This window comes from Microtus ochrogaster, chromosome 5 (assembly GCF_000317375.1).
Source record: "Microtus ochrogaster isolate Prairie Vole_2 chromosome 5, MicOch1.0, whole genome shotgun sequence".
NCBI classification, from domain to species: Eukaryota; Metazoa; Chordata; class Mammalia; order Rodentia; family Cricetidae; genus Microtus; species Microtus ochrogaster.
Genome location: NC_022012.1, coordinates 64,296,648 through 64,322,187, shown reverse-complemented (window position 1 = coordinate 64,322,187; position 25,540 = coordinate 64,296,648). Strand labels below are relative to the sequence as shown.

At 47.7% G+C, this 25,540-nt stretch overlaps 1 protein-coding gene across 1 annotated transcript in view; it reads left to right on the top strand.

The window, feature by feature from the left end:
- Myo5c (myosin VC) overlaps positions 1–25,540 on the top strand; it is a 73,967-nt gene that overhangs the window by 5,052 nt on the left and 43,375 nt on the right. The window contains exons 3-12 of the mRNA XM_026779100.1: positions 2,533–2,698; positions 4,020–4,164; positions 7,007–7,163; positions 8,533–8,676; positions 9,747–9,828; positions 11,043–11,150; positions 14,737–14,843; positions 16,770–17,035; positions 23,361–23,442; positions 24,105–24,245. Of these exons, the coding sequence (XP_026634901.1) occupies positions 2,533–2,698; positions 4,020–4,164; positions 7,007–7,163; positions 8,533–8,676; positions 9,747–9,828; positions 11,043–11,150; positions 14,737–14,843; positions 16,770–17,035; positions 23,361–23,442; positions 24,105–24,245 (1,398 nt within the window). The remainder of the gene's footprint in view (positions 1–2,532; positions 2,699–4,019; positions 4,165–7,006; positions 7,164–8,532; positions 8,677–9,746; positions 9,829–11,042; positions 11,151–14,736; positions 14,844–16,769; positions 17,036–23,360; positions 23,443–24,104; positions 24,246–25,540) is intronic.

Here is a 25,540-nt window from a genome sequence, read left to right as displayed (position 1 = left end):
GTCCTTGTGTGCACACACAGATAAGAGAGCACAGTCGGGCTGTGCTCTGCGGAGGCCCCACTCTCGGTGGCCCCCTGTAGCTCTTCTTGAGTGCCACAAGGGCCTCTAAGTACCTCCTGCAGCTGACTGGGCATAAACAGGTGGCTGGGCCCAGGGAGGGAAGCCTTGGGACAGCAGCTGTCTGTGCTTTTAGCAGGCTCCAGGGCCCCTGGCCAGGGAGGCAGAGAGAATGGCAAGCAGCCAACGCCTTTTACCTTAACCCTTCTTTATACCTGAAGACAAAGATGGCTTTGTGTAGAGAATGTCACCTCTGCCTCTACTTGACAATCTCCTGTTTTCTCCTCCCCCAGAAATAGATCCCTCCCCTCCCCCTGCATGTCACAGCTGATCTCAAAATGAGATTGTTGCATTAAAACAGAAAAATCGAAGCACGGAAACTACAGACTCCACGTTAGGGTCTCTTGTTGATAGTGTTCTCAAACACAGCATGGGATTAGGGTGTGTGCTGGCAGGGCAGACTACACGTAGACCTTGATGAGGGTCAGCGGGATCTGGCCCAAGGACTCTTGTTTGGTGTCCTGAACTTCCCCTAGCTTCACTCCTGGTGTAAAACTGATAAACACACAGGGTCAAACCCAGTGGGTGATGTGAGGTGCTGAGGGAGTGTGACTGCTTTCCCAGCCTGTCTTGTTCAGTGTTCACCTGGCTAGCCATGCCCTCCTCAGCAGGCGGGACTGAAGCATCTGTAGAGCACCAGAGATGAAGGCCTATCATTTACCAGGGCACAGCTGGTCCAGGACCAGGCATCAAGAGCAGAAGCTTGGGAATGGCCAGCCTCCCTCCAGGCCTTCCCCTCTCTGGCCTGAGCGTCTCCCAACAGTAAAACAGGAGTGGAGGCATTGGAAGGCTGTTATTCCTGAGAGGGAGTCCAGTCTTTTGCAGTCTGGATGCCACAAGGGACCCACCATCTCCTTCCTCTGCTCAGCAGATGCCTTGGGGAATTCGAGGTTTAGCTCCTACGAAAGAAGGGCCAGACTGGAGAGGTCACTCACCCACAGCTGAGGATAACAGGGATAGCCCTGGCACCAACTGCCCCATACAAGGCCTCCTTCAGACACTTCTCGTCCCCCAGTGTGCCAACCGAGGAGACATTTGGCAGCTTCAAAGCCACGAGGCACCTTAGCCTGGGCTTTCTCAGTGACAGCATCTTACCCATTGTGCATTCCCATGGCCCCTATGGTGGACACAGGGTGGGGGCCGCTGGATACCTGCTCATTGGCTTCTCATCCACCTTCATTTCAGCCTCTTCAGCCCTGAGGACCCCTTCACAGAGGTGGGAAGTCAGGTGAGGGGGGTGACTTGCCGTAAGACACACAGTCAGACTTGCTCTAAGACGACACACAGTCAGACTTGCCATAAGACACACAGACTTGCCATAAGACACACAGTCAGACTTGCTATAAGACACACAGTCAGACTTGCCATAAGACACACAGACTTGCCGTAAGACACACAGTCAGACTTGCCGTAAGACACACAGTCAGACTTGCTATAAGACACAGTCCTTGCTTCGGTCCCAGTTTTTCATTACCCAGAGTCAACTATGAGGGTTACCTGCTTTCTCCTCTACTAAACATTTCTAAGACAGGTGTGGTGACACTCATTTGTAATTCCAGCAGTGCTGAGGCAGGAGAATAGAGGGTTTGAGATCAGCTTGGATTACCTATTGAGACCTTAACTGTTGAGCCACCTCTCCAGCTCCCACAACTTACGAGCACCTGCTGCTCTTACAGAGGACCCGGGTTGACAGCTCACAACCATTTGTAACTCCAGTTCCAGGGGACCCAACCCCCTCTTGTGACTTCTGCAGATATTGCATAAATGTCATGCATATACACACAAGCAGGCAAAACATTCACCCCAGCACCCTCCCCCCACATAAAAGATCAATTAAAAGTAAAAATAAGCAAAGATTAAACCTTGTGCCTTTTGCATAATGAGTTAACTAGAAAACCCCTAAGAGAACTCCAGCTAGGAACCCCAAAACCAAACAAACTACTTAAGAGCAATACAGAGAATGCAGCCATCTGTGTAGCCAACAGTGGGATGTCTCCTGGGTGGAGGTGAAAAGCCTGCCGAGCTTGGGGATAGCTGGTTACCCGATAAAGAATTTCAGTTCAGCTTTAAGTTGAACTGCAACCAAAATGTAAGTTTAAATTTTAGCCGCAAGAGGGACAGCTCTTCAGGAATGGAAACAACCTTTTATTAGTGAATAAACATCAAAGCCCTCAGACCATTGTTGGCCTAAAAGCAGCCACCAATAAAGAAAGCGTTAAAGCTCAACACTACAACACCTAAATTCCACAAACTATAATAACCTCTTTAAAAGTTGTGGGGTGTTGTTTTGGTTTGATTTTTGTTGCTTTAGTGTGAGAAATGCATCTGTGGGAGCTGGAAGGAGAAAGGAGACTGTCTAGTGGAAGCGCCCAAGGTCCTCCGTTTCACAGAGTTTAGATCTGTCTTTGTTCACAGGAGCTGGATTACCCTGTTGACCCGGGGTCACTGCCTCCGCTTAGGAACCCAGACATCCTTGTGGGTGAGAATGACCTCACAGCCCTCAGCTACCTCCATGAGCCGGCAGTGCTGCATAACCTCAGAATCCGCTTTGCAGAATCCAAGCTCATCTATACCTACAGCGGTAAGGAGTCTGAACTCGGCGGTCTGCTCAGTGTCCTGGGCAAGCTGGATGCCATGTTTATGCAGAGATTTGTGTGGGGAGACTCTCTCACGGGAACGAAGATGGGCTATGAGGAAAGCAAACACCATGGGCTTGTGTTTGAGTCTCTCACCAGATCCCACACATTTATTACTGGCCGGGACATTGTTGTTATTATTGCATTTATATTGGGAATTGCAAAAACACAGTTCATTTCCCATGTGTCACCCCATCCAGCCATCAGAACAGACCATAGATGAAGGTGACTTGTGAAATATTAGTTAAAGATATTTTACATTCTTTTATGCTGTGGAATATTTGTTTAATGATGCAAAGATGTGTTACTTTGTCTGTCTAAAACACCTGATTGGTCTAATAAGAACTGAATGGCCAATAGCAAGGCAGAAGAGGCATAGGCAGGGCTGCCAGGCAGAGAGAATAAATAGGAGGAGAGGGGAGAAGAGGGAGGAGCGAGAACAGGAGAACCCGGGGGCCACACAGCTACACAGCCAGCCACAGAGTAAGAAGGAAAGAAAGGTATATAGAACAAAGAAAGGTAAAGCCCAGGGGCAAATTAAGAAAAGCTGGCTAGAAATAAGCCAAGCTAAGGCCAGGCATTTGTAATAATAAGTCTCTGTATATATTTGGGAGCTGGGTGGCAGGCCCCCAAAGAGCAAAGAGTTAAAAAAAACAAACTACAGTACTGTCAGGTGACCAAAATTCAGAGCGTTCAGTGACCTGACCCAGGTCAAGCAAAGGCTTTAGTAAGTGGCAGGACGGGCCTTCAGGAAGGCATCCAGGGGGACAGTGTCTTTGTCTGTTTTCTTTTGCTGTAATAGAGTATCCGAGACTGGTTACCTACAGAAAGCAGAAGTTGGGCTCATGGCTCTGGAGGCCATAATGCCCAGGAGCATGGTTGCCAGCACTTATGAGCATCTGGTGAGGGTGTCCCAGTGTGAGACAGAGCAGGTGTTCATGCTCCAGCGTCTCGCCCATTGAGGCTGCTGTGGGTCCCCATCCTCAGGACCTCATGATGTTAATGATTCTCTGAAGACCATCTCCAGGTGCTACTCACATGGGAAGGGGGGTTAAGTTTCCAACCCACTGACTTCTGGGAGGACAGCAGCGGATGGGGCAGGACACCAAAAGCAAAAGCCCACCATCCTGACAATGTTTCATAACCTGTTTGTGTAAGCATCAAGAGACAGACATACAAAGAAGTGTGTTCAAGCAGGGTCTCTCACCAAGGAGCAGATGGGGTATAAACCCCATGAGAGTCTGGTGACCATGCCTCTTTCCTCAGGAATCATCTTGGTGGCCATGAATCCTTACAAGCAGCTGCCAATATATGGGGATGCCATCATCCATGCCTACAGTGGACAGAACATGGGCGACATGGACCCACACATCTTTGCTGTCGCAGAGGAGGCCTACAAACAGATGGCCAGGTAGTGCGCTTCCAGGTTGGCCTTCCTCAGCTCTCCCAGAATCCCCTGTATTGGCTCATCCCTCATAGTGAGACTGTGAGGCTGGGGGTGGGGTGCTTTGCTGGCTAGATGCCTATAATGAACAGCAGGTGACAGTCACAGGGTGGCTGGCCTGTCTAGGGACTTTCTGGTTTATTCTTTGGTGGTAACATGTCCAGCCTCCCAGTTCCCCTGCAGCCTGTTTGGCTGGAGGAGGACTAACTGACTCTGCACTGTAAGGTGCTTACGGTTTTTGGTTTGGTTTTTATTTATTTAAGGAGGCAGAATTCATTGCCAGATAGGCACAGGTTCGAGCCACAGGCTTGGCTTTTAGCCTGATTTCATCACTTTGCTTTTCACAACCCTGTAGAATTCTGATTTTGCTACTGAACATTTATATAAATCCTCCTGTAACAAGAACACCAGATTCACATTTCCAGCACCATCTTCATACCCTTGGGACAGCCTGCCAGATTCCGCCTGGCCCCAGAGTGCTGTCTACCTCTGGGTGGGTTAAAGGCAGAGCTGGGATTTGGGCCCAGATATTCTTGATTCCCATGACTGCCTTTGTGTGGTTATATTGCCCTTGACTACAGGATACTGGAGAAGAAAAATACCATCCTAACTTTGTCAAATCCTTTACAGAATTTTCACCCATAGTGATCTCCTTAGGTTTTGCCACACTCCTGCAAAGTCCATTGTTCTGCTGTCATTGCCCCCCATTTAGCATTAGAAGCTGGGGTGTGGGCTCCACTGTATACCTCGTAATTCTAGGTATAGCAGCTGCATGGTTCTCATTCCTGGACCAGGCTCACTAGTAGGCTCATTATGACAAAGGAAGCCATGACATCAACGAGTCATGTTTCTCTCCCACAGGGAAGCCTGGTAAACCATCTAAGGCTAAATTTCACCTCTTTCAAATCATCAGAGACTGAATGAGCCCCCACTCCCCTGTCCCTTGAGTGAGACCCTTAACAACAGGGCCCATCTAGCACCTGGCCATTTCCTCCTTATTCTAAGTCACATGGATCAAGAGGTGGGATGTCCTCCAGGTGACAAGAGCCCTGCAGAGCAACACTGAGCACATGCCCTGAGAAGGCTGGTAGACCCTTTCTCTCAGGCAGTAGCTCAGCCTCTAACAACGGGGTCATGATCCCAGGAAGGAGGAAAAGATGGAAGTCTGTGCTGCACCAAGGTTGCTTCCAATCATAGCACACCCTGCCTCTGGAACTTTCTGACTGCCGAAGACCTCCCAGAAACCCCTGAAGTCCAGTCTCATGACCAACATCTGAGGTTACAGTCTGGCCATCAACAGAGTGAGGTCAAGGAAACTGCAGGGCCGTGCCAGGTTGCAGCTGGAATCTGTGTCACAGGAACAAATTAAGATAAAGCAGGTTCATGGTACACTTGGCTTGGTGCTGAACACAGCCCTCTGCCTTTTCTGAGAGACACAGGTCTGGCACCTTTCCAGAGTCTCCCCTCTCTTTTGAGATGAAATGACAGGGACTCTAGTGTCACCACAGGGTGTGTGGTAGTGTGCCCCAGGTCAACGCCTGTGATGCCTGAGTTGCTGCCTCACACAACTGTAAAACGGATAATTATGCCTTTTGTGATGCGAAACCGAGAACACATGTCCCGAGTCCACCCAGTGTCTACCACAGGAGCGGTGCTAACACCATGCCGTGTTATACCACCATAGTCCTGTGGCTTGAAAGCTTAAGGTATTATTTTTAAAAGATCTACATTATATAACAGTGTGTAGGATTATAGAACACATATGTCCCCAAATATATTTTGAAATCATTGTTCTTAAAATAACGTCAGTGGGATGTGTAGGAATTGCTAACGGGGATTGAGAGAGCTGTCCTTAGAGCCCCTTGGAAAGCTGGTCTGAGCCTGGCTAATTTCGGGATAGCTCACTCTTCCTCATATAAACATGGCTCTCTGTACCTAAGCTTACGCTTTATAGAAGCAACGTGTTCTATACTGAGAACCGGATTTCCTCCTAGAAGGCTGAACTCCCAGTCCTCAGGGAAGTGCAGAACCCCTGATGGGTGGGTTCCAGGTAAACAGAACTTCACAGGTCCCAGGAAATCCATTCCCCGAGGCAGGAATGTGGCAATTGTGGCCCAGTGTGGGACAGCTTCTGGGAAATCTATCCCTGGTTTCCTGCTTCACACCATGGCTCCTCCCTTGGCTGATTTTGCCCTGAGTTATTTGGTGTCGTGGACCCCAGCCTTATCCTCCCAGTGATTGCTGATCTTGGCCTTGGTCTTGGGGACCTCAAGCCAAAGGGACAAGGGACATACCAGGAAACAGTGTGTGTTCTCTGTGATCACATATAAGAAAAAGGAAATTCACTAAATATTTAAATCTGTGAGACAGTTCCCTGTCTTCCAGTTTGCCAGACCTTTTTCTAAATTAGGTAGACAGACAGACAGATAGGGCCTTTCATTTTGCTTTGATTTGTTTTTGTTGTTGTCTGTTTTCTTTTATTTGAGACACGATCTCCTGTAGCCCAGGTTGGCTGCTAACATCCTATATAGCTGAAGATGACCTTGAACTTGAAATTCTCCTGCTCGTGCTTCCTCAGTAGGGCACCCTGCCCTGGTTTATAGGGAGCTGAGGGCCAAACCCAGGGCTTCCTGCATGCTAGGCAAGCGCAGTCCTGGCTGAGCTCCATCTCCACCCCCTACTCTCTTCTTTTTCAGAGACAAATCTTGCTGTGTTGCCCAGACTGGCCTTGAACTGTACCGCCTTCTTAATAGAGAAAGATTAATGTTTCTCTGCATATCTCAGTGCATCTCTCGTGTGTTGGTTTTAGGAACAACAGAAACCAATCCATAATCGTGAGTGGGGAGTCGGGAGCTGGGAAGACTGTGTCTGCCCGCTATGCCATGAGGTACTTTGCCACGGTCAGTAAATCCAGCAGCAACGCCCACGTGGAGGACAAAGTCCTGGCGTCCAACCCCATTACTGAGGTGGGTACTGCACCACTGCAGGAGCTACTGGGGGTTGGAGGCTCGGGTAGGGGGCAGCTCTGTAGTGATAAACTCCCTGCCTCTAAAGACCAAAGACGTGAGTGTGCAACGAGCAGAATACAGATTCTGTGGTAAGGTTGGAGGAGGTGAGGTGGAGTGGTGAGTGCCACGGTGTGTTCTGCCTACAGCACTGGGCACTGTGTCAGCAGATCCGAATACCCCAAGCGTGTGCTGACATCCCGGGGCACTCCCCGGTCACATGACGCTCTCAGTGCTCCCCAGTCAGCAGCATCTGTTCTCCCGAGCGGTTGTTATTCAGTCTAGAGTCTTGGGAGGGGACTGTTTGCACTTTGGAAGTCTAAAGTGGGTCATAGAGTCCTGACCGCTTACACCTGGGCATATGCTAGCTACGATCGGACTCTGGCTCTTTTCTCCAATGGGGCAAAGTCACACAGAGCACCCCAGGATGAGCAGACCGCCCTGTGAGAGAAGAAAGAGCTAGATTGCACAGGAAGGGATCCCAAGACCAACGCTGTGTACCTTACAAAGTGAGAAGGGGATTGCAGAGAATGGCCCTGGCAGTGCAGCCTGTGACCCCCCGATTCCCACAGAGCCCTCTCCCTATCTTCCAAATCAGAACCTTCAGGGACTTCCACTGCCTGCTTCGTTTAAGCCATTGTGGAGCAGTATCCAACATAATGGAAATAAGTAAGACCTGGTCTTTAAGATCAGGGCTCTGTGCTAACAGAAGCATGCCTTTCAATGAAAGAACCTTATCTGGGGCGGGGGGGGACTGAGCGAGCCTTAGGTGCACAGCTAGAGGCAAAGACTGGTGCATGGAGACATCAATCACCATCTATGACAGCAACAGGAAGGCAGACCAGAGGAAGGGTCATGTGACCTGCCTAGCGAATGACTGTAGAGCTACTTAAGGTTTGTATCCCCACCAGACTAGAAGCTCCATGAAGGTGGGACCACATCAGCAAGACATTCCTCTTGCTGACCAAGCCTGTGACTCACAGTAGGCACACAGCAGATGAATGAGTTCAGTCCCGGGATGCACATGGTAGAGAATGTCCTCTGACTTCCACACATGTGTGTGCTTGTGCCCACACTCATACACAAAGTAAATTTCCAAGGAATCATGTGGATGTGGGAGGAAACATTCGGTCCACAACAGCAATTAGTTCCCATATTGCAAATAGAGGAAGACATGGAAAAGGAAGCTAACGTTAATGGACATCTATGGAAAGTAGAAATGGACCGCAGGACGGTGAAGCCCAGGCCCCTCCACAACCTGACCAGTCTCCGTGCTTGAGATAGCATTGTCAGTGTACAGCACCCCTGTAATTAGAACCCCTTGTTCTAGGCGGTCGGAAATGCCAAGACTACCCGCAATGACAACAGCAGTCGGTTCGGGAAATACACAGAAATCAGCTTTGATGAGAGAAGTCAGATCATTGGTGCCAACATGAGAACATACCTCCTGGAGAAGTCCAGAGTTGTCTTTCAGGTAAGAATAAAAGTATTAAGTCCCCTGTTCCCAGCTGAAAACACTGCTTACGTGCATAGACTCAGACAACCAGCAAAGCGTGTATCCTGAAAACACGAGTTTGGCACCTTTGCCCTTTGGGTTCTCTATCTGTTCTTTTGTTTTCAAGACAGGGTTTCTCCATATAGCCCTGGCTGTCCCAGAACTTGCTCTGTAGAGCAGGCTGGCCTTAAACTCATAGAGATTCCCCAGCCTCTGCCTCCCGAGTGCTGAGAATTAAAGGAGTGTGCCACCATTGCCCGACTTGTTCTTTTTCTTAAAAGCAAACGTTGATACATAGACGGAATCTTGTGAGTTGTAGAATTGAGAATAAAGGTACTACTGGTTTTTAACTGGGGAAAAAAAAAAGAAAACTCTTAAAGTTCAAACAGCAAGAGTATATTTCTCGAACACAAACACTGAAGCAGGCAGAGCTGCCAGCCTGGCTTTGCTGTTGGTGAGAAAGAGGATTAGAGCTGGTAAGAGAGGGCGGGGAGGAAGAAAGGCTTTTCTATGAGTAAAATGGGGGCTGACTGAGAAGCCATTGATAAAGGCACTGCAAGAAAGGCTTTCTATGAGTAAAATGGAGAAACTTCTTAAACACATTGGCCAGAGCAACAGGAAGCCTTGAGCAGCCCAATGGCATCTCAGAAGTTTCTGCTCATAAAAATCACACCGTTCCTTAGTGTGGGATATTTTCATTTAATCATGTTTTCCGGACCATCAGCTTGAAGATCATGCCCCCAGTTCTTACTCAGTGACAGGCAGCTGTGAGCTGGCCATAGGAAGCCGTGTCCATCCCCAGAGAATCAGCCGGCCAGCCTGGCATCTAGGGGCCTCAAGTGAAAACCCTGGTGTTTTTGTCAGTTAAGGGGTTGGTGCATTTGGGACCTTCCCTGACATTTTTTTTTTTGTCAGTTAAGGGGTTGGTGCATTTGGAACCTTCCCTGGCATTTTTTGTCAGTTAAGGGATTGGTGCATTTGGGACTTTCCCTGGTGTTTTTTGTCAGCGAAGGGGTTGGTGCATCTGGGACCTTTTCTCTCTCTTGCAGGCAGAAAATGAACGGAATTACCACATCTTCTATCAGCTCTGTGCATGTGCACAGCAGCCGGAGTTTGAGCATCTTAAGCTAAGTATGTGGTGGGTGGCGGAGTAAAGGGTTCTTCTCTGAAGGCATTTAAATTCTTAGTTTATTAGCACACAATTTAAAAAAATCATTTTCTCTAAAAACATAGGGTGGGCTTTAGGGATGAAATGAATGCATTAAGAAAATCAGTTGGGGCAGGCGGTGGTGGCACACGCCTTTAATCCCAGCACTAGGCGGGGCAGAGGCAGGCAGTCTCTGTGAGTTCAAGGCCAACCTGATCTTCGTAGTGAGTTCCAGAACAGCCAGGACTACACAAAAAAACCTGTCTCGAAAAACAAACAAAAAAAGAAAGGAAGGAAAGGAAGGAAGGAAGGAAGGAAGGAAGAAAGAAAGAAAGAAAGAAAGAAAGAAAGAAAGAAAGAAAGAAAGAAAATGTGGCACCATACATTGATAGTCTCAACATTCAAAAAGCAGAGGCAGGAGGATTACTACATGTTCAAGACTAACCTGGCCTACATAGCAATTTATAGGCTACCTAGGACTACATAATAAAATATTTCTCCACCCCCCCCCAAAAGGAAAGGAAGAATGAAAAGAGAAGGGGCTCAAAATATACATAATATTATTTTTTAATAATTTATTTTTATTTAATGTGCATTGGTGGTTTGCCTGCATGTATGTCTGTTTGAGGCTGTCAGAAGCCTTGGAACTGGAGTTACAGACAGTTGTGAGCTGCCATATGGGTGCTGGGAATTGAATCTGGGTCCTCTGGAGGAGCAGCCAGTATATCTCAGTTGAGTGCCCACCGAGCATGCATGGAGCCCCAGGTCCAATCCCCAGCTTAGAGCAGACTGGTGTATATGTCTATAATCCTAGGAGAGGTGGGAGCAGGAGAGTTAGGGATTAAAACAAGGGCTTTACACTCGGTCCCGCTTTTATACCCCTGCTTTGCTGGAAATGCAGGACCCTGACTGAGGCCTTCATCTTCCTGATTCTCGGCTTCTGTTTTTTACAATAGCCTCGTAAAATGCTTGATAGTGCCCATTAACTATGAACTTCCTTTCTTGTTCCTTCCTTCTCCCCACTCCCATCTTTCTCCCTGTCTCGGACAGGATTTTATGATGTAGCCCAGGCCAAACCTTGGACTTAGCTTTGGGAAGTGGAGGAAAGCCACCATGCCTGGCCTTTCCTTATTTCTGATAGCCATGTATGTCCAGAATTCTGAGTTGTGGATAGAATTAATTGTCCTTTCTGTCCCAGGGAGCGCTGAAGAGTTCAACTACACGAGAATGGGAGGGAACACTGTCATTGAAGGTGTGAATGACAGAGCCGACATGGTGGAGACTCAGAAGACCTTCACACTACTGGGTAAGCAACATCATGCTGGCCGAGGAAGTGCACATGCTCGGGGCACGCAAGAACAAGGCTGGGGAGCTGGAGAGACGGCTCAGTGGTTAAGAGTACTGGTTGCCCCTCCAGAAGACCCAGGTTTGCTTCCCAGCACCCAGTTGGCAGCTCACAACCACCTCTAACTCCAGTTCCAAGGAATGAGATTTGCCTTCTGAACTCTGAGGACACAAGGCACTCAAGAGTGAACTTCCGGGCTGGAGAGATGGCTCAGCCATTAAAGGATAGGCTCACAACCAAAAATATAAGAGTGCCCTTCCATCCATGGAGGCCAACACACACACATAAAATAAATTCAATTTCAGAATAAAGAACATAATCGGGGGACACTGGCTTGCTTCTATCCACTGCCAGCCCTACACATAGGCCTAGAGTCATAGACACTGTTACCAACATTGTACAGAGAAGCGAAGAACATTAATCTGTCATCTATTATGGCTGCTAATGGCCAGGGCCACCGCTGGACTGTGAGGTGTTGAAAGCCTCCGCCAGTGACTAGGATGGAATCTGCTGTTTCCAATAAGCTCGCTACTCAGGGCTGCTGCCTCTTGTTGCTCTTTCCTCAAACTGCTAGGGCACTGCCTTGTCAAACATACAGATATAGATGGTGGCCGCCATTTCTGTCATTCTGCAGCCCCTCCCTCCCTTTCCTGCAGAGATCCTTGCTCTGGCTGTTGTTGTGGCCCTTGGTCTCTGCAACAAGCCCACACTTCAGGCTCCAGGGACGGGACCTGGCACACTTACTCCTTGGTGTCTGATGTTGGAGTGACTTTGTCTCAGAAGATTCTGACTTACTGAGGTTTACAGTTCCTTCACTGGCCATGCTAGTGAAGCTGCACGTTTTTGTCTCTGAAAGGCCTGGTCAAAGAGATTTGGTTAAAGATGACAAAAAGCCATCAGGGTGCTCCAGGCTCTGTCCTTTCCTCTGCTTTTCTCAGCCATTTATGCGTCATCTGCCACATCAGCCACCTGCAGGTTTTCTAGGCTCATCTGTCATTCAAATCCCAGACCCAGTGAGCAGAAATCCTCTGTGTATTTATGGTCTGATATCATTCATCTTTGAAACAGAGAAGTTTTGTATATTTTACTTTCTTTTTTATTTATGCTTTGTGTCTTTCACATCATGCATCTTGGTCCTATTCATCTCCCTGTCCCTTCATATCTGCCCTCTGCCCCTTCAGTCTCCCCTCAGAATAAAACAAAATAAAATTTAGGAGAATATAGAGAGGGGGAGCAGTGGTGGTGCACGACTTTAATCCCAGCATGACTTTAATCCCAGGTGGATCTCTGTGAGTTCGAGGCCAGCCTACTCTACAGCTAGTTCCAGGACAGCCAGGACACACACACACACACACACACACACACACACACACACACACACACACAAAAGGAAAAGAGAGAAAGAGAAAGAAAGGAAAAATCTCTTTTTGGAAGCTGTAATATGATGTAGTGGGTCAATCACACAGCATACACCTTAGTTCATAAATGTTTACTTGCAAGTGTTCATTGCAAAGAGTCATTGGTCTGGTTCGAGGCCTCTGGTCTCTGAGTCACCATCAATACCGGGCCCTCATGGGGACTCCTCTTAGACTTCCTGTTGTTGCCCTGTGTCATGGAGATACTGGAGCTTTGGGTCTGCTCAACCTGCCCCTTCACAAGCTCCAGCAGATCAGAGATGGGGTGGATTTAGGATGGGCCAACTCATAGCCTCGTTCTGCACCTGGGTAGCAAAGCAGAGAAGATTTGCTGGGTCTTGAGATTGTTTGGGAATCTGACCTCCTTGATGATCCAGACTCCCAGGTTTCTTCCACAGAAATCTTAGGTGGCATCAGCTGCTCTTCTCTGACACTCAGGGCCTAGTGTTCTCCTTGATGATCCAGACTCCCAGGTTTCTTCCACAGAAATCTTAGGTGGCATCAGCTGCTCTTCTCTGACACTCAGGGCCTAGTGTTCTGCTGGGAGCAGGGACAGTGCTGGTCTCCATTCTGCTCTCTCCCCAGCATGGACCAGGGTCTTGGACCGTGGTGGGAGGGCCCCAGCATTTCTCCATGCTCACAGATTGCCACAAACACACATGACTGCATCCTGACCAGCACAGCCCACTCTACAACTGGCAGCTAGACACATGATCCTCCTAGCAGCTGGCTTGGTTTATTTTCGGCACCAGGAAATGAGCCAGTTCCCCCTACGTATATTCCACATGAATCAGTCACGATCCCAGGGGTATTATATGGCAATGTCAAGACAGGACCAGAGAGGGAGAGTTCATGTCTAAAAGGACCAACACAGAGAATGCAGATGAGGTCTGGAAGCCACCACGGACAGCAGGGACCTAGGAAGAGTGGCAGAACTGTTCCTTGCATCTACCTGTCCAGACTCAGTGTTGTTCTGTGAGCCTGGAAGGAGACTAAGGGAAACTCAGTGCCAGGCCAGGAACAGAAACCTCTCTGAGGTCACACAGCCATGCACAGAGCATCCTCCACCAAGCTTTGCTTCTTTTCCCCCTCCTTTTCCTGCTCCTCTTCCTGTCCTTCCTCCTCCTCCTTTATCTCCTTCTAAAGCTCTCCCTTAAGCAGGCCCAGCCAGAGACAAGAGCCCTTTGCCTTGATCCACAGTGATTGGTCCATGGGGACTAGGGGCAAATGGAATCCTTCCATTGTTTCACCCTAAGGAGGATTCTGGGAGTTCATGAGCAAAGACAAAAGAAAATCTTTAAAATTAAATGTATAAAATACACCAAAGTCTAGTCTCCTTGGAACCTGACTTAAACGGCTGCTTAGATAGGAGTTGGTTTTGTTTTCATTCCTGTTTTGTTCTGAGGTTTGTTGTCTTTCTTTGAGATGGGGTCTCTAGTAACCCAGTCTGGCCTCAGACTTGCTGTGTAGGATGGTCTTGAACTTCTAATCCTCCTGTCCCTACTCCCTGAATTACAGGACTGTTCCACTACACCTGGTCAATGTGATGCTGGGAATCAAGCCCAGGGCCCCCTGCATGCTAGGCAAAAAACACTCTGCCAGCTGGTCTACCCTCAGCCACAGATAAACACTGAACTCTCCAGTAGCCCAGGAGAGAGTAAGCCCCACTGGCTACAGCATTCGAATATAGGGGAGGAACTGGGAACAGCTTGTCTCTATCCCTGCTTCACACCCCTGCCCCATGACCAGCCCAGTTCACACCCCTGCCCCATGACCAGCCCACTTCACACCACTGCCCCATGACCAGCCCACTTCACACCACTGCCCCATGACCAGCCCACTTCACACCCCTGTCCCATGACCAGCCCACTTCACACCCCTGTCCCATGACCAGCCCACTTCACACCCCTGTCCCATGACCAGCCCAGTTCACACCCTTGTCCCATGACAAGCCCACTTCACACCCCTGTCCCATGACAAGCCCACTTCACACCCCCGTCCCATGACAAGCCCACTTCACACCCCTGTCTCAGCTCTTGGACCGGAACTGGAGTGTTTGGGAAGAATCCAGGTGCTGTATTGTGGGCATAGAAGAATGGCAGTGACCTGACAGGGGAAATGATTGCTTTCAGGATTCAAGGAAGATTTTCAGATGGATGTTTTTAAGATTCTCGCTGCCATCCTACATCTGGGTAATGTGCAGGTCACCACCGTGAGCAACGAGAGGTCTTCAGTCAATGTAAGAGTCATGTTCACTTTGCCCTTCCTGGGTGTGAAGGTCAGTGGCACAGCTCACTGTTCGTTTGCCTTCATGGATGAGCACCAGCCATGGTCAGACCTGCTAGGCAGACTGGTTTAGCAGGAAGAAGGAAGAAAGCTTTCCGGGGTTTATCTTACTCCCTTGGCACAGTGCGTGCGTGTTTGGCCCAGTGCGTGCGTGCGTGTGTGTGTGTGTGTGTGTGTGTGTGCGCGTGTGTGTGTGTGCGCGCGCACGCGCGTGCGTGTGTATGAACATGTGTGTGTGTGTGCACGCGCGCACGCGTATGTGTGCAATGTGTTCTTTTATTCCACAACCATCTATGAAGCCTACCGTGTGTCAGGATGTAAGCTCTGTGAAGCAGCATCAACCAAACAAGAAGCCCTGACCTCACGGGAGGGGTGATGTAGGGAAGCTACCCTAGGCTGAGGCTAGGCAATGGGTTTCCCTCCTCCTTACGCCTCTCCCAGTCTCTCGGTGACCAGATGATCCGGATGTACTTCTGTCCCTCCTTCACCTCTCACATACACTGTCCCTCCCTCCACCAGTGTCCAGACCGCACGGAGTTTTCCAGTCCTAAATGACTGGGATATTGGAAGAGCTGAATATAATGTGGTTATGGTTCCCATAGAGCAAACATGGTTCCCACCCAACAAACATGGCCACACTGAGCTCTGTCGCACCGGGTTTACCATGGAGGCAGGATCTTAGAGAAGAATTCTAAGACTTAAACAAACAAAGGGTTTATTTATTTTTATTTTATGTGTACGAGTGCTTTGCCTGCATGTGTGTCTGCACCCCATGCATGCTTGGTGCCCCAGGAGGCCAGTAGGGTGTCAGATCCCCTGGAACTAGAGTTGCAGACAGTTCTGAGTTGTCCTGTGGGTGTTGGGGCTCAGACTGGATTCCCTGGAAGAGCGACCAGTGCTCTTAACCACTGCACCTTCTCTCCAGCCCCAGTTAAGACTTTGGAAACGCTGAGTCTTATTGGTCCTGGCTTTTGTGTACATACATGCAACTCGTTTATCTCAAGAGCTTAGGATGTCACACAGACTCTCCTCCTACGTCAGCAGGCTGCTGCCTCTGTGCCTCTCTTCCCCAGCTCTTCTGACTGACTCTTTTTACTTCAAGGGTTTGGTCCCTTCTTAGACAAGGGCTCTGCCAATCCCTTACCCAGAGATGAGGTCAGGCAAGGCCGGAAGGAAGTGTTGTGTTGGTGTGGTAGCAGTTGGAAGGATGTGGGCGAGGAGCGAGGAGGAAGTAGCAGGACCGTTTGGGGCTTAGAATTTTTTTTTCCACTTTCTGAGCATTTAAAAAGCAGTCTCTATGTGAGGTACTGCCCACTTTGGGAGGAAGGGTGGTGTTCAGTCACATGTAATCACATTCCCTGGCCAAGTGACAAGAGCTAGGGGCAATGCATGCTGGCTAACAATAAATAGCATCCCCTGGCCCCTGTCTGCAGGCCAGAAGGCCTCTCTCATGTCCAGACTCAAGAGAAAAAGCCATTTTGTGTATCAGAAGAGTCCCCCACAAGTCCTGGTGTCAGCTGAGACACCAGGTCCATCTGGTGAAAATGTCTAGGCACCTTCCAGGGCAGATCTCCTAGGGGAATCCTGGCCATATTAGGTGGGGTTGGGTTGGTGCACAACCCTCTGTGGACCAGAGTGTGACTGGTCAGGGAGGGGACAGCTGTGTCTCTGCAGGTGAAGCAGCCAGATCTACAGGCATCACCACAGCAGGGGGAGAGTCTGCGCAGCCTCCTGCCCTATTCGGGGCCTGCTGTCACTCACAAGGCATGGATATATCTCACACAGCTCCTCTTCTCGCACAGGGGCCTTGGCTAAATGGGGCAGTGTTCACTTTGCGTGGCTGGGTTGCTCTGATGGGGCTTGTGTTTGTGCCTTGAAGGAGGATGACAGTCACCTGAAGGTGTTCTGTGAGCTCTTGGGCCTGGAGACTGGCAAAGTGGCCCAGTGGCTATGCAATAGGAAAATCGTGACTGCCTCGGAGACGGTGGTAAAGCCCATGACCAGGCCTCAGGCCATCAATGCCAGGGACGCACTGGCCAAAAAGATCTACGCTCACCTGTTCGACTTCATCATAGAGAGAATCAACCAGGCCCTGCACTTCTCAGGCAAGCAGCACACTTTTATTGGTGTTTTGGACATTTATGGGTAAGATTCTCTTCTGTGTGTCTGCTTTTCCTCATTTAAATGTCAAATGCCCGTTATTTTTAGGTTGTTTCGTTCCACTTGTTTTGCATGATTTGAAGATGATTTTTTGTTCTGTGTTGCATGTAGAGATGATAACTACAGCTCTTGGGTCATGGTGTCCTTTCTGTAGTGTTCATTAAATAAATTACAAACAAGGGCTAGGAAGCTTTCTCAACGGATAAAATGCTTGCTGTTCAAACATGCATTCAGATCCCAAGGCCCACGTAAAAGGCCAGGCTCAGTGGAGCCTGCGGAAGGCAGAGGAAGGCCAGCATAGCTGAACTGATGGGATAAAGGCCATATCTCAAAAAAAAAAAAAAAAAGGACTGCGAGCTTAGAGGAAGATTTCTAATATCAACTTCTGCCCTCCCTGTGTGTACATGCATGAGTACATACATACACATACATGAGCACACATGTACAATAAATGCTAAAGTAATAATGGTCAGAAAACCTCACTGGGCAATGGTTCCTGTGATAAGTGGTTTCTCAAGCCACCTGGAAGCACCCCTGTAATCAGAGACTTCGTCCTGCCTGGTCCCACAGCTGTTTCCACAATAACTTGGAGGCTTAATATTAATTATAAATGTTGGCCCAATGACTCAGGCTTATTATTAGCTAGATCTTACATTTAAATTAACTCATTTCTATTACTTTAAGTATTACTATGTGGCTCTGGCATTACTGGTCTGCTGGCATGTTGTTCCTTTGGTGGCTAGATGGCATCTCCCAGACTCTGCTCTTCTCCTGTATCTTTGCTTGAATTTCCTGCCTCGCTCTATTTTGCCTTGCCATAGTTCAAAGCATCTTTATTAATTAACCAATGAGAGCAACACATATTCACAGTGTACAGAAGGATATCCCATAGCATTTCCCCCTTTCTGTCTAATCAAAAAGGAAGATTTTAACTTTAACATAGTAAAATTACATATAACAAAACAGTTATCAAGCAAGAATTATAGTTACAATATTTAGTCTATTTGTATTTGGCAAAATTAAGGAAAATACTCTATCATCTATTTTATCTTTGTGAGTCTAAAGTTTGATATCAAATTTATCTTTTATTATAACTAAGGAAAACTATTATAACTATCTAGTCTTCAATGCCGACTCCAAGAAGGATATAATACTACCTGAGTAAATAGGAAGTGCAAGCAAGCAACTTCCAAAATTCTAGAAATGACAGAAGCAACTGACTGCCTGGACAGTCATTTAAAGTTCTTCTGTAATGTTGGGGCATCCATCTTCAGTCTACAGGCCTAGTGTATCTGGCAGATTTTTGTGAAACAAGAAATTTGAAGGACTCTCCCATCTATATTGGCAGAGTTTGTCAGTCGCTTTCCTCAGTATCCTGCAGCATGTCTGGCTGTTTCTTTTGTGAAACAGGGAACTGCAGTACCATCTGGCCTTATTTTGGCAAAGTTTAGCCATCATTTTCCTGTGTGTCCTGCATGTCCAGTTTATACAGCATCTTGTCAAGCAGTCCAAGCAAGTTTCTTGCCCAAATGGCCAGCCTTGCCACATTGAAGGCAAACTCCATAATGAGTTTCTTTGATTCCCATAATGAATTACTCTTTGAAGTAATTGGTGCTGCTAGGAGCAAACATGTCTCATTGTTGAGAAAAGCCTAAGTTCTTAAAACTTTTAAATGCCATATTATGTAGGCCTTTGAAGTGTTTGAAGATTACCTATCTGGTTGAAATAGATCTCTCAAGAGCTAAAAAAAAACTAACTATATGACTATAAGTTTGACTATTATAGGTGACAAACTATGAATCTGTATTTTAAATTATATATTACATTTTAAATGACCTGAATAAACATACCTTAAATAAGAGTAGAGATATACATACAGTATAATAAAATTGACCTTAAATTTATTTCAATAAACCAAAATCCATACCAATGTAAAGTATTTTGAGATTAATGGTTGTTTTTTAGATTAAAGTAGATTCAATAATCTATACCCCTTTTATCATAATAATCTATCCTTTCCCCCATAATTTCTATATCATATCCCCCTTTCTTCTTTAGAAAGGGATTGACTGTGACCAGTGACAATTTATAACCAACCCCTCCTAAATAAAAATAAACATTTATAAGCAATATTTTGGGAATTTGGGTGTAGTTCTCTAGACTACTTTCTGTTGACTGGGGATGCTAATAATCTTATGGGGACTCTAAGAAAATTTGATATAATGGCCAAGTCCTGGGGAGACCAGTTATAATCTTGGTTGATAGATATTATCTGTTAAGGTTCTGGAGGTCACCCTTGATAAAATTTGGTTCATCTAACCCTGGAACAAGTCCACACCCTCTTGTTTTCTGTGGAAACAAAAGCCAAACCACTTCTCCATAGCAATGCATCTTTTAAGTTCCGTTTCATAGATAAATTTTAAAACTTCTGTTTTAAAGTTAAGGAGTTTTTAAAATATTTAATATTGTATATTTTATTAGTCTCTCTTTTAATCCCATGACTCTCAGTAGCTGTCTCTTGCCTATCAGCCATAAAAAAATTCAAAATCAACACAATAATTTATAGGATCCAGATTCCCTGTATATTTGCCATCTTTATGTGGCTTTTTTATATTATTTTTGTTGTCTCTTCAAAGACTTTATTTTATTTTTTAAAACTATTTATTTTAATAATTGCCTATACCCATTTTTTTTCTTTCTTAAGCCTATGCACATTGTAAAACACACTGGAACCTGTTTAGAAGTTTTAACATCTGGACTTCTTTTACTGCATATCTTTTAGCTTTTTTTGACTGTATGAGCAAAAGCTAAATCCACCACACTGCATGCTGCACAGCCAGGAGAGACACCTCTGTGTACCATGGTGAGAATCCGCCATGCTATCCTCAAGTCTACATGCCATGGCATCTCTATACCACAGCCTGCAATAGAGGCACAACTAGAAAGCTGTTTTGGCTCTGTTTATGTGTTCTAGAATCCTTTTGTAAGCTTTCTCTGGCCCTATGGTAATTCGAGAGCCTCACATTGGTACACCATTTGTAATGGGAGTCTTTTCATCCAGCCCAGTCCCACAGTCATTTCCAAATAATCACTCAGAGGCTTAATATTAATTATAAATGTTTGACTGATAGCTCAGGCTTATTATTAGCTAGCTCTTACTTTTAAATTAACCCATTTCGATTTATCTGAGTATTTCCATATTGCCGTGGTGTTACCAGTCTGCTGGCATGTTGCTATTTTGGTGACTGGATAGTGTCTCCCAGGCTCCACCTTCTTCTCCTGTATCTCTGCTTGGACTTCCCACTTGGCTCTATCCTGCCTTGTCATAGGTCAAAGCAGCTTTAATTATCAACCAATGAGAGCAACACATATTCACAATGTACAAAAAGACCTACCACACCACACCCCCACTTTAGAGATGTAACAACCAAGGCTTACACTGTTCATGGTGGGTCCTTTGGCAGCAGGGTGCGGTCTACTTCCATCCCCTACAGGCCAACGAGTTGCAGAGTCATGTATACTTCTCCAACACCCCAGGGAAATGCAGGTTAGGGCAGGCTGGCATCCTCCCAGTCCGCCTGGCCTCCTGTCTCCTGCCCTCACACACCTACATTCCTGTCCTTCCCTGGATGATAAGATCTCTGGCTCACCCCACCCCTTCTTCAGTCACTCCACCCCTACTTCAATCACCCCACTCCTTCTCCAGTTACTCCACCCCTACTGCAATCGCCCCACCCCTTCTTCAAACAACAGGATGTTTGGATTTTGGTCTCATCCTTTTCTCTGCCCCATCCTGCTTTTCTGAATCCTGGGTCCAGCTCCTGCTGAAGGTGCTTATAGGAAGCTGGTGGGAACTGCTGCAGAGGGACCCAAGGAGCTTTCCCGTTGCTAGAAAGCAGCTGGCTGCTCAGATCCCAGTTTCTGCCACTCTCTCAGGACCACACCTGACTTCTTGGAGGACCACTGAAAGATTGGTCCCATGAAAAGGCATTGTGGTTTCCACCGACTGGGGGCTCTTCCCCACCCAAAGGGAAGGGCCTGGGCCTTCACACTCCTGCTGCTGCCCACAGAGAGAAAAAGTGGAGGGACAAGGGACAGTGCTCTGTCCTTGAACTTTTACCCAGGTAGAAAGCCAGCTGTTCCTATGCCTGTTACTAAGGGGAGTTACTGTTTAATGTAGATCTTCAGTGACTACTCACGGCTCCCAGTCAAACCAAAGCAACAGTTTGAAAACACTAATACACTGCTGGGATAGGCTAGGAAATTATTTACCCTGTCACATCCCAAGAAACATATGAGTAACCAGAAAAAAAAATTGAAGATAATCGGAAGGAATTAGTAGCCTGATTTAAAATTCTTACATTGAGGTGGAAAGTAATTGTTGTATTCTCTTGAACTTGTCTTTAAAAATAACAGACTTTTTACTTTAGGAGTACATTTCTTCATTTTTATAAGGATTTATTTTCTTTTTATAATTATGCATGTGTGTGTGTCTAGATGTAGGTTGGTGCATGTATGAGTGCTGATGGCCATAGAGTCCAGAAGGGGGCGTCAAATCCCCGGGCATGGAGCTAACAGGCCGTTCTGAGCCACCCAACATGGGTACTAAGGGCTGAACTCTGTTCCCCTGCAAGGACAGTACACGGTGTTACCTGCGAAGCCATCTTCCTAGCCCCTTATTTTATACTTTCATCTAACAAATGAGTTCTTGCAGGCACAGTGTAAGGAAAGGTCCTTGCCCTCTGCGACCTCATTTTACCGGTGAAGGAGGTGAGGAAGGAGTCAGGGTGACTTCTGTGAGGAATAAAGGTGTGAGGGGGGGGGTCTGTGCAGAGATGTATCTGTGGTCTGTGTGTGTCTATGTGTGTGTGTGTCTGTCTGTCTGTGCTGTTGTGCTTCTCTGTGTGTGTTTGTCTGTGTGTCTGTGCCATTATGTATCTGTGTGTCTGTGTCTGTGTGTCTATGTGGTTATATATCTGTGTGTCTGTGTATGTGTGTTTATCTGTGTGTATATCTCTGTGTGTCTGTGTATGTCTGTGTGTGTCTGTGTGTGTGTGTCTGTGTGTGTGTCTGTGTGTGTCTGTGTGTCTGTGCAGTTATGTATCTGTGTGTATGTTTGTCTGTGTGTATGTCTCTGTGTGTCTGTGTGTGTCTGTGTGTATGTATCTGTGTGTCTGTGTGTGTATGTGTCTGTGTGTGTGTCTGTGTGTGTGTCTGTGTGTGTCTGTGTGTCTGTGCAGTTATGTATCTGTGTGTGTGTGTTTGTCTGTGTGTATGTCTCTGTGTGTCTGTGTGTGTCGCAGAGGGCAAGGAGGGTGGAGGATAGGGACTCAAGCTGCCTTTTCAGCACGGTTTGCTGCAGCCCCTTGTACTCTGACCCTCGCATGTAACAAGAAGTCACATTAATCCTCCGGCTGAGGCAGGGTGAGAGCAAAGGGAGGCAGGGCAGGCAAAGGCGTCATTTCAGGCTTCCTCCCAGCAGGGCGCTCACCTGGCCAGGGGAGGACTTAGTGTACACCATGGCCAAGTGTCCGCTGCTGCAGCCTCTTGGGATCAGCTCAATGGCCTGGATTCAGGCGTGGCCACAGCTGGCAAGAGCTAAGAGAGGCTGTTCTTAAGACAATCCTGTCTATCACAGGACCTAAGGGGCTGGCTCACTGCTGTGCAGTAACCAGCCAGTCCCCCATCACTACCTCCTGCCTGGCAGCTCCAGGCTCTTGAGTTTACAACTCCCAGGTAACCCTGGAAACAGCCATTAAAGCCTGAAAACAAGGCCGGGCTGTGTGTGGCTTCCTGCTGGGCTGGGTTGTTAAGTGACCTCAGAGTTTTGTTCCAGGAACTCTGAAAGGCAGCCTTGGGAAGGCAGGATTGTCCTGCCTGGCCCCTCCATGGATGGTTAGAGAAGTGTCCTCCTACTGGAAGCTCAGGGGTCACTGCCTGAGTGATTTCCCATTCTGTAGAGCAAGGTCCGTAATGCTGACGTCCCTGGTGTATGGATTAGATGATATGTCAAGTGTGACAGACTTGACAGGCCTACTGTGATGCCTGGCTTGGGAAAGGTGAATCATGTACAGTCAGATTCCTTCCAGGGAACAACCAGGGTGGGGAAAGGGTAGTCCGTCAACTGGCTGTCATTTTATTAGGGACCAGCCGCTTTGAAGTAGGTTAAACTTGCCGACAGCATAGCGTCTTAAAGCTATCGTTAAACTGCTAAGTTTAACGTTCGGAATCGTTAGACTACTAAACTCTAATGAACATCTAGGTCCGGTGCCTGCTTTCATTTTAATTTGTGCAACCAACTGTGTTTCAGTTTTGAGACCTTTGATGTCAACAGCTTTGAACAGTTCTGCATCAATTACGCTAATGAAAAGCTGCAGCAGCAGTTTAACCTGGTAGGTAGCGCTTTGGCGTCCCGGGGCCAGCGAGGGGCAGTTCTGATGCATGCATGGGCGGCCAGAGAGATGAGTTATACCGGGAGTTCCTATGCCACTTTGTGGCTGCATCCTGAAACTGCATCCCATCCATCCATCCATCCTTAGCTTCTCTTTTTTGAGCCAGCTTGTGAAGTTTTCCTCCCCATCTGTCACCTGGTTCCTTCATCCTCCAGGAGGAACCTGAGCCAGGTCCCAGGGAAGCCTCCTCGACACCCTAGATGCTACTTTAGGATTTGCACACTGGCTGTGTAGCCAGTGTGCTCCACGGCTGCCTTGCCCTGGCTGAGCTGCTCTAGGCTAAGGAGGCTGGTTCTGTCCCCAGAGAGCCCCAGTGGCCCACAGCCACAGCAAAAAGGACTGTGTTGGTGGTGGAGACACATGGTAGTCCATGTTTTACTCCTGAAACACCAGGAGTGGTGAATCCACTCAGGCTGGTTTCCGTGTGACCGGCAGACTCATGAGAGAGGCTTGATGACCCTATCCCTGGGAAGAGGCTGGCCCATGTTCCAGGGTCTTCCTGACTACAAGTCAGATCTTCTCTGCATCTCTCAGGCTTGATCCTGCCCTTCATGTATGCTCTTTGATGATATTTAATTTCGATGTATCTTTGGGATCTGCAGCACGTCTTTAAACTCGAGCAAGAAGAGTACATGAAGGAAGACATCCCTTGGACTCTGATAGACTTCTATGACAATCAACCTGTTATCGACCTCATTGAAGCAAAAATGGGCATTTTGGAGTTGCTGGATGAAGAATGCTTGGTAACTTTCAAAGTAGCTGGCTTCACGCACACACCACACAGCGGGCTTCTTGGAGCCATGTCTGTAAAGTCGGGACATCTTACCCATTCGGTCGGATGGTAACTCTGAAATACTAATATAGACCCAGAATCCTGGGGCCTAGGACCGCCCCCCAACCCTTAGCTCATGCATGTGCTTGAGTGTGAATGAAAATCAATGAAGACTTGATGCTCCTATGCATGGTGGAGAAGGTTATTGTAAACGTGACAGAGAGAACCGCCAGTGGCATCTGGAAGGGTCCAGAATGAACTGGGCCATGGGAGGAGAGGTGGGGGGTCAAGAGAGGAGAAAAGAAGAAAGAGTGGGGTGAAGAAGGACCCAAGGACCGAGAGGCAGAGCACACAACAAAAATGTCTGGGTTATATAGGAGAAAGCTACTGGGGGAAGGGCCGTGAAGCTCAGGAGCTGGAGAGGTTGAGGGTAACGGGCAGGGTCTACCAGCCAGGATGATCCTCTCACAGGTACTAGTGAGTAGGGACTAAGGGAGACTGGCAGCCAGAGTCCGCTTTGACATGATAAATAAACATCTCGGTTGCCATTTGTCCTGAGTTCAAGACCTACCAGGGTCTCACACACAATCCGTAGGGCAACACCCAGCAAGCAGGCGTCTTTGAGGCCAGTGTCCAGACCAGGCAGGCAGTGACTGACTCCACCCTGTGCTAACTGCTAACAACAGTGACAACGCTTCCTTCTTCCTGGTTCTCAGGAGTCACTGGGAAAGGGAGCCAAAAGTCACACCATCTGATTCCAGAGAATCTCTAGGAGTTGTCTTGTTATTTTCCCCCTTGGGGAGGAGCAACCTAAAGGTTGGTCAGCCAGCTTGTGCCCCAAGAACAGATAATCCCCAGAAGAGTGTGAATGGGGATTACTTATGACACTTGAGCAGCCATTTCTCCCCAAAGATTTATTGGCTTAAAAATAATGATGCAATATGCTGGTCCAAAAGAAATGGCTAAAAAAAAAAAAGAAAGAAAGAAAGAAATGGCTAACTGTGGTGCCTGTCGCGTGCCAATCCGCGCCCTGGCCTCCAGGCTCCCTCAGTACCTGTGGCTCCTCACAGCTGTCTCCTCCTGTCCTCTGCCCTAAACTTCTTCAGCTCATGTGTTGCCCTTCCCCTCAGCTTCTCGTTCCCACATAACCCTGCCATTTTGGCCACACCCTTTTTTGGCCCCCTTACTTGGTCTTCTCCTCTCTCCCCTCTCTGTCTCCTCTCTCTCTCTCTCTCTCTCTCTCTCTCTCTCTCTCTCTCTCTCTCT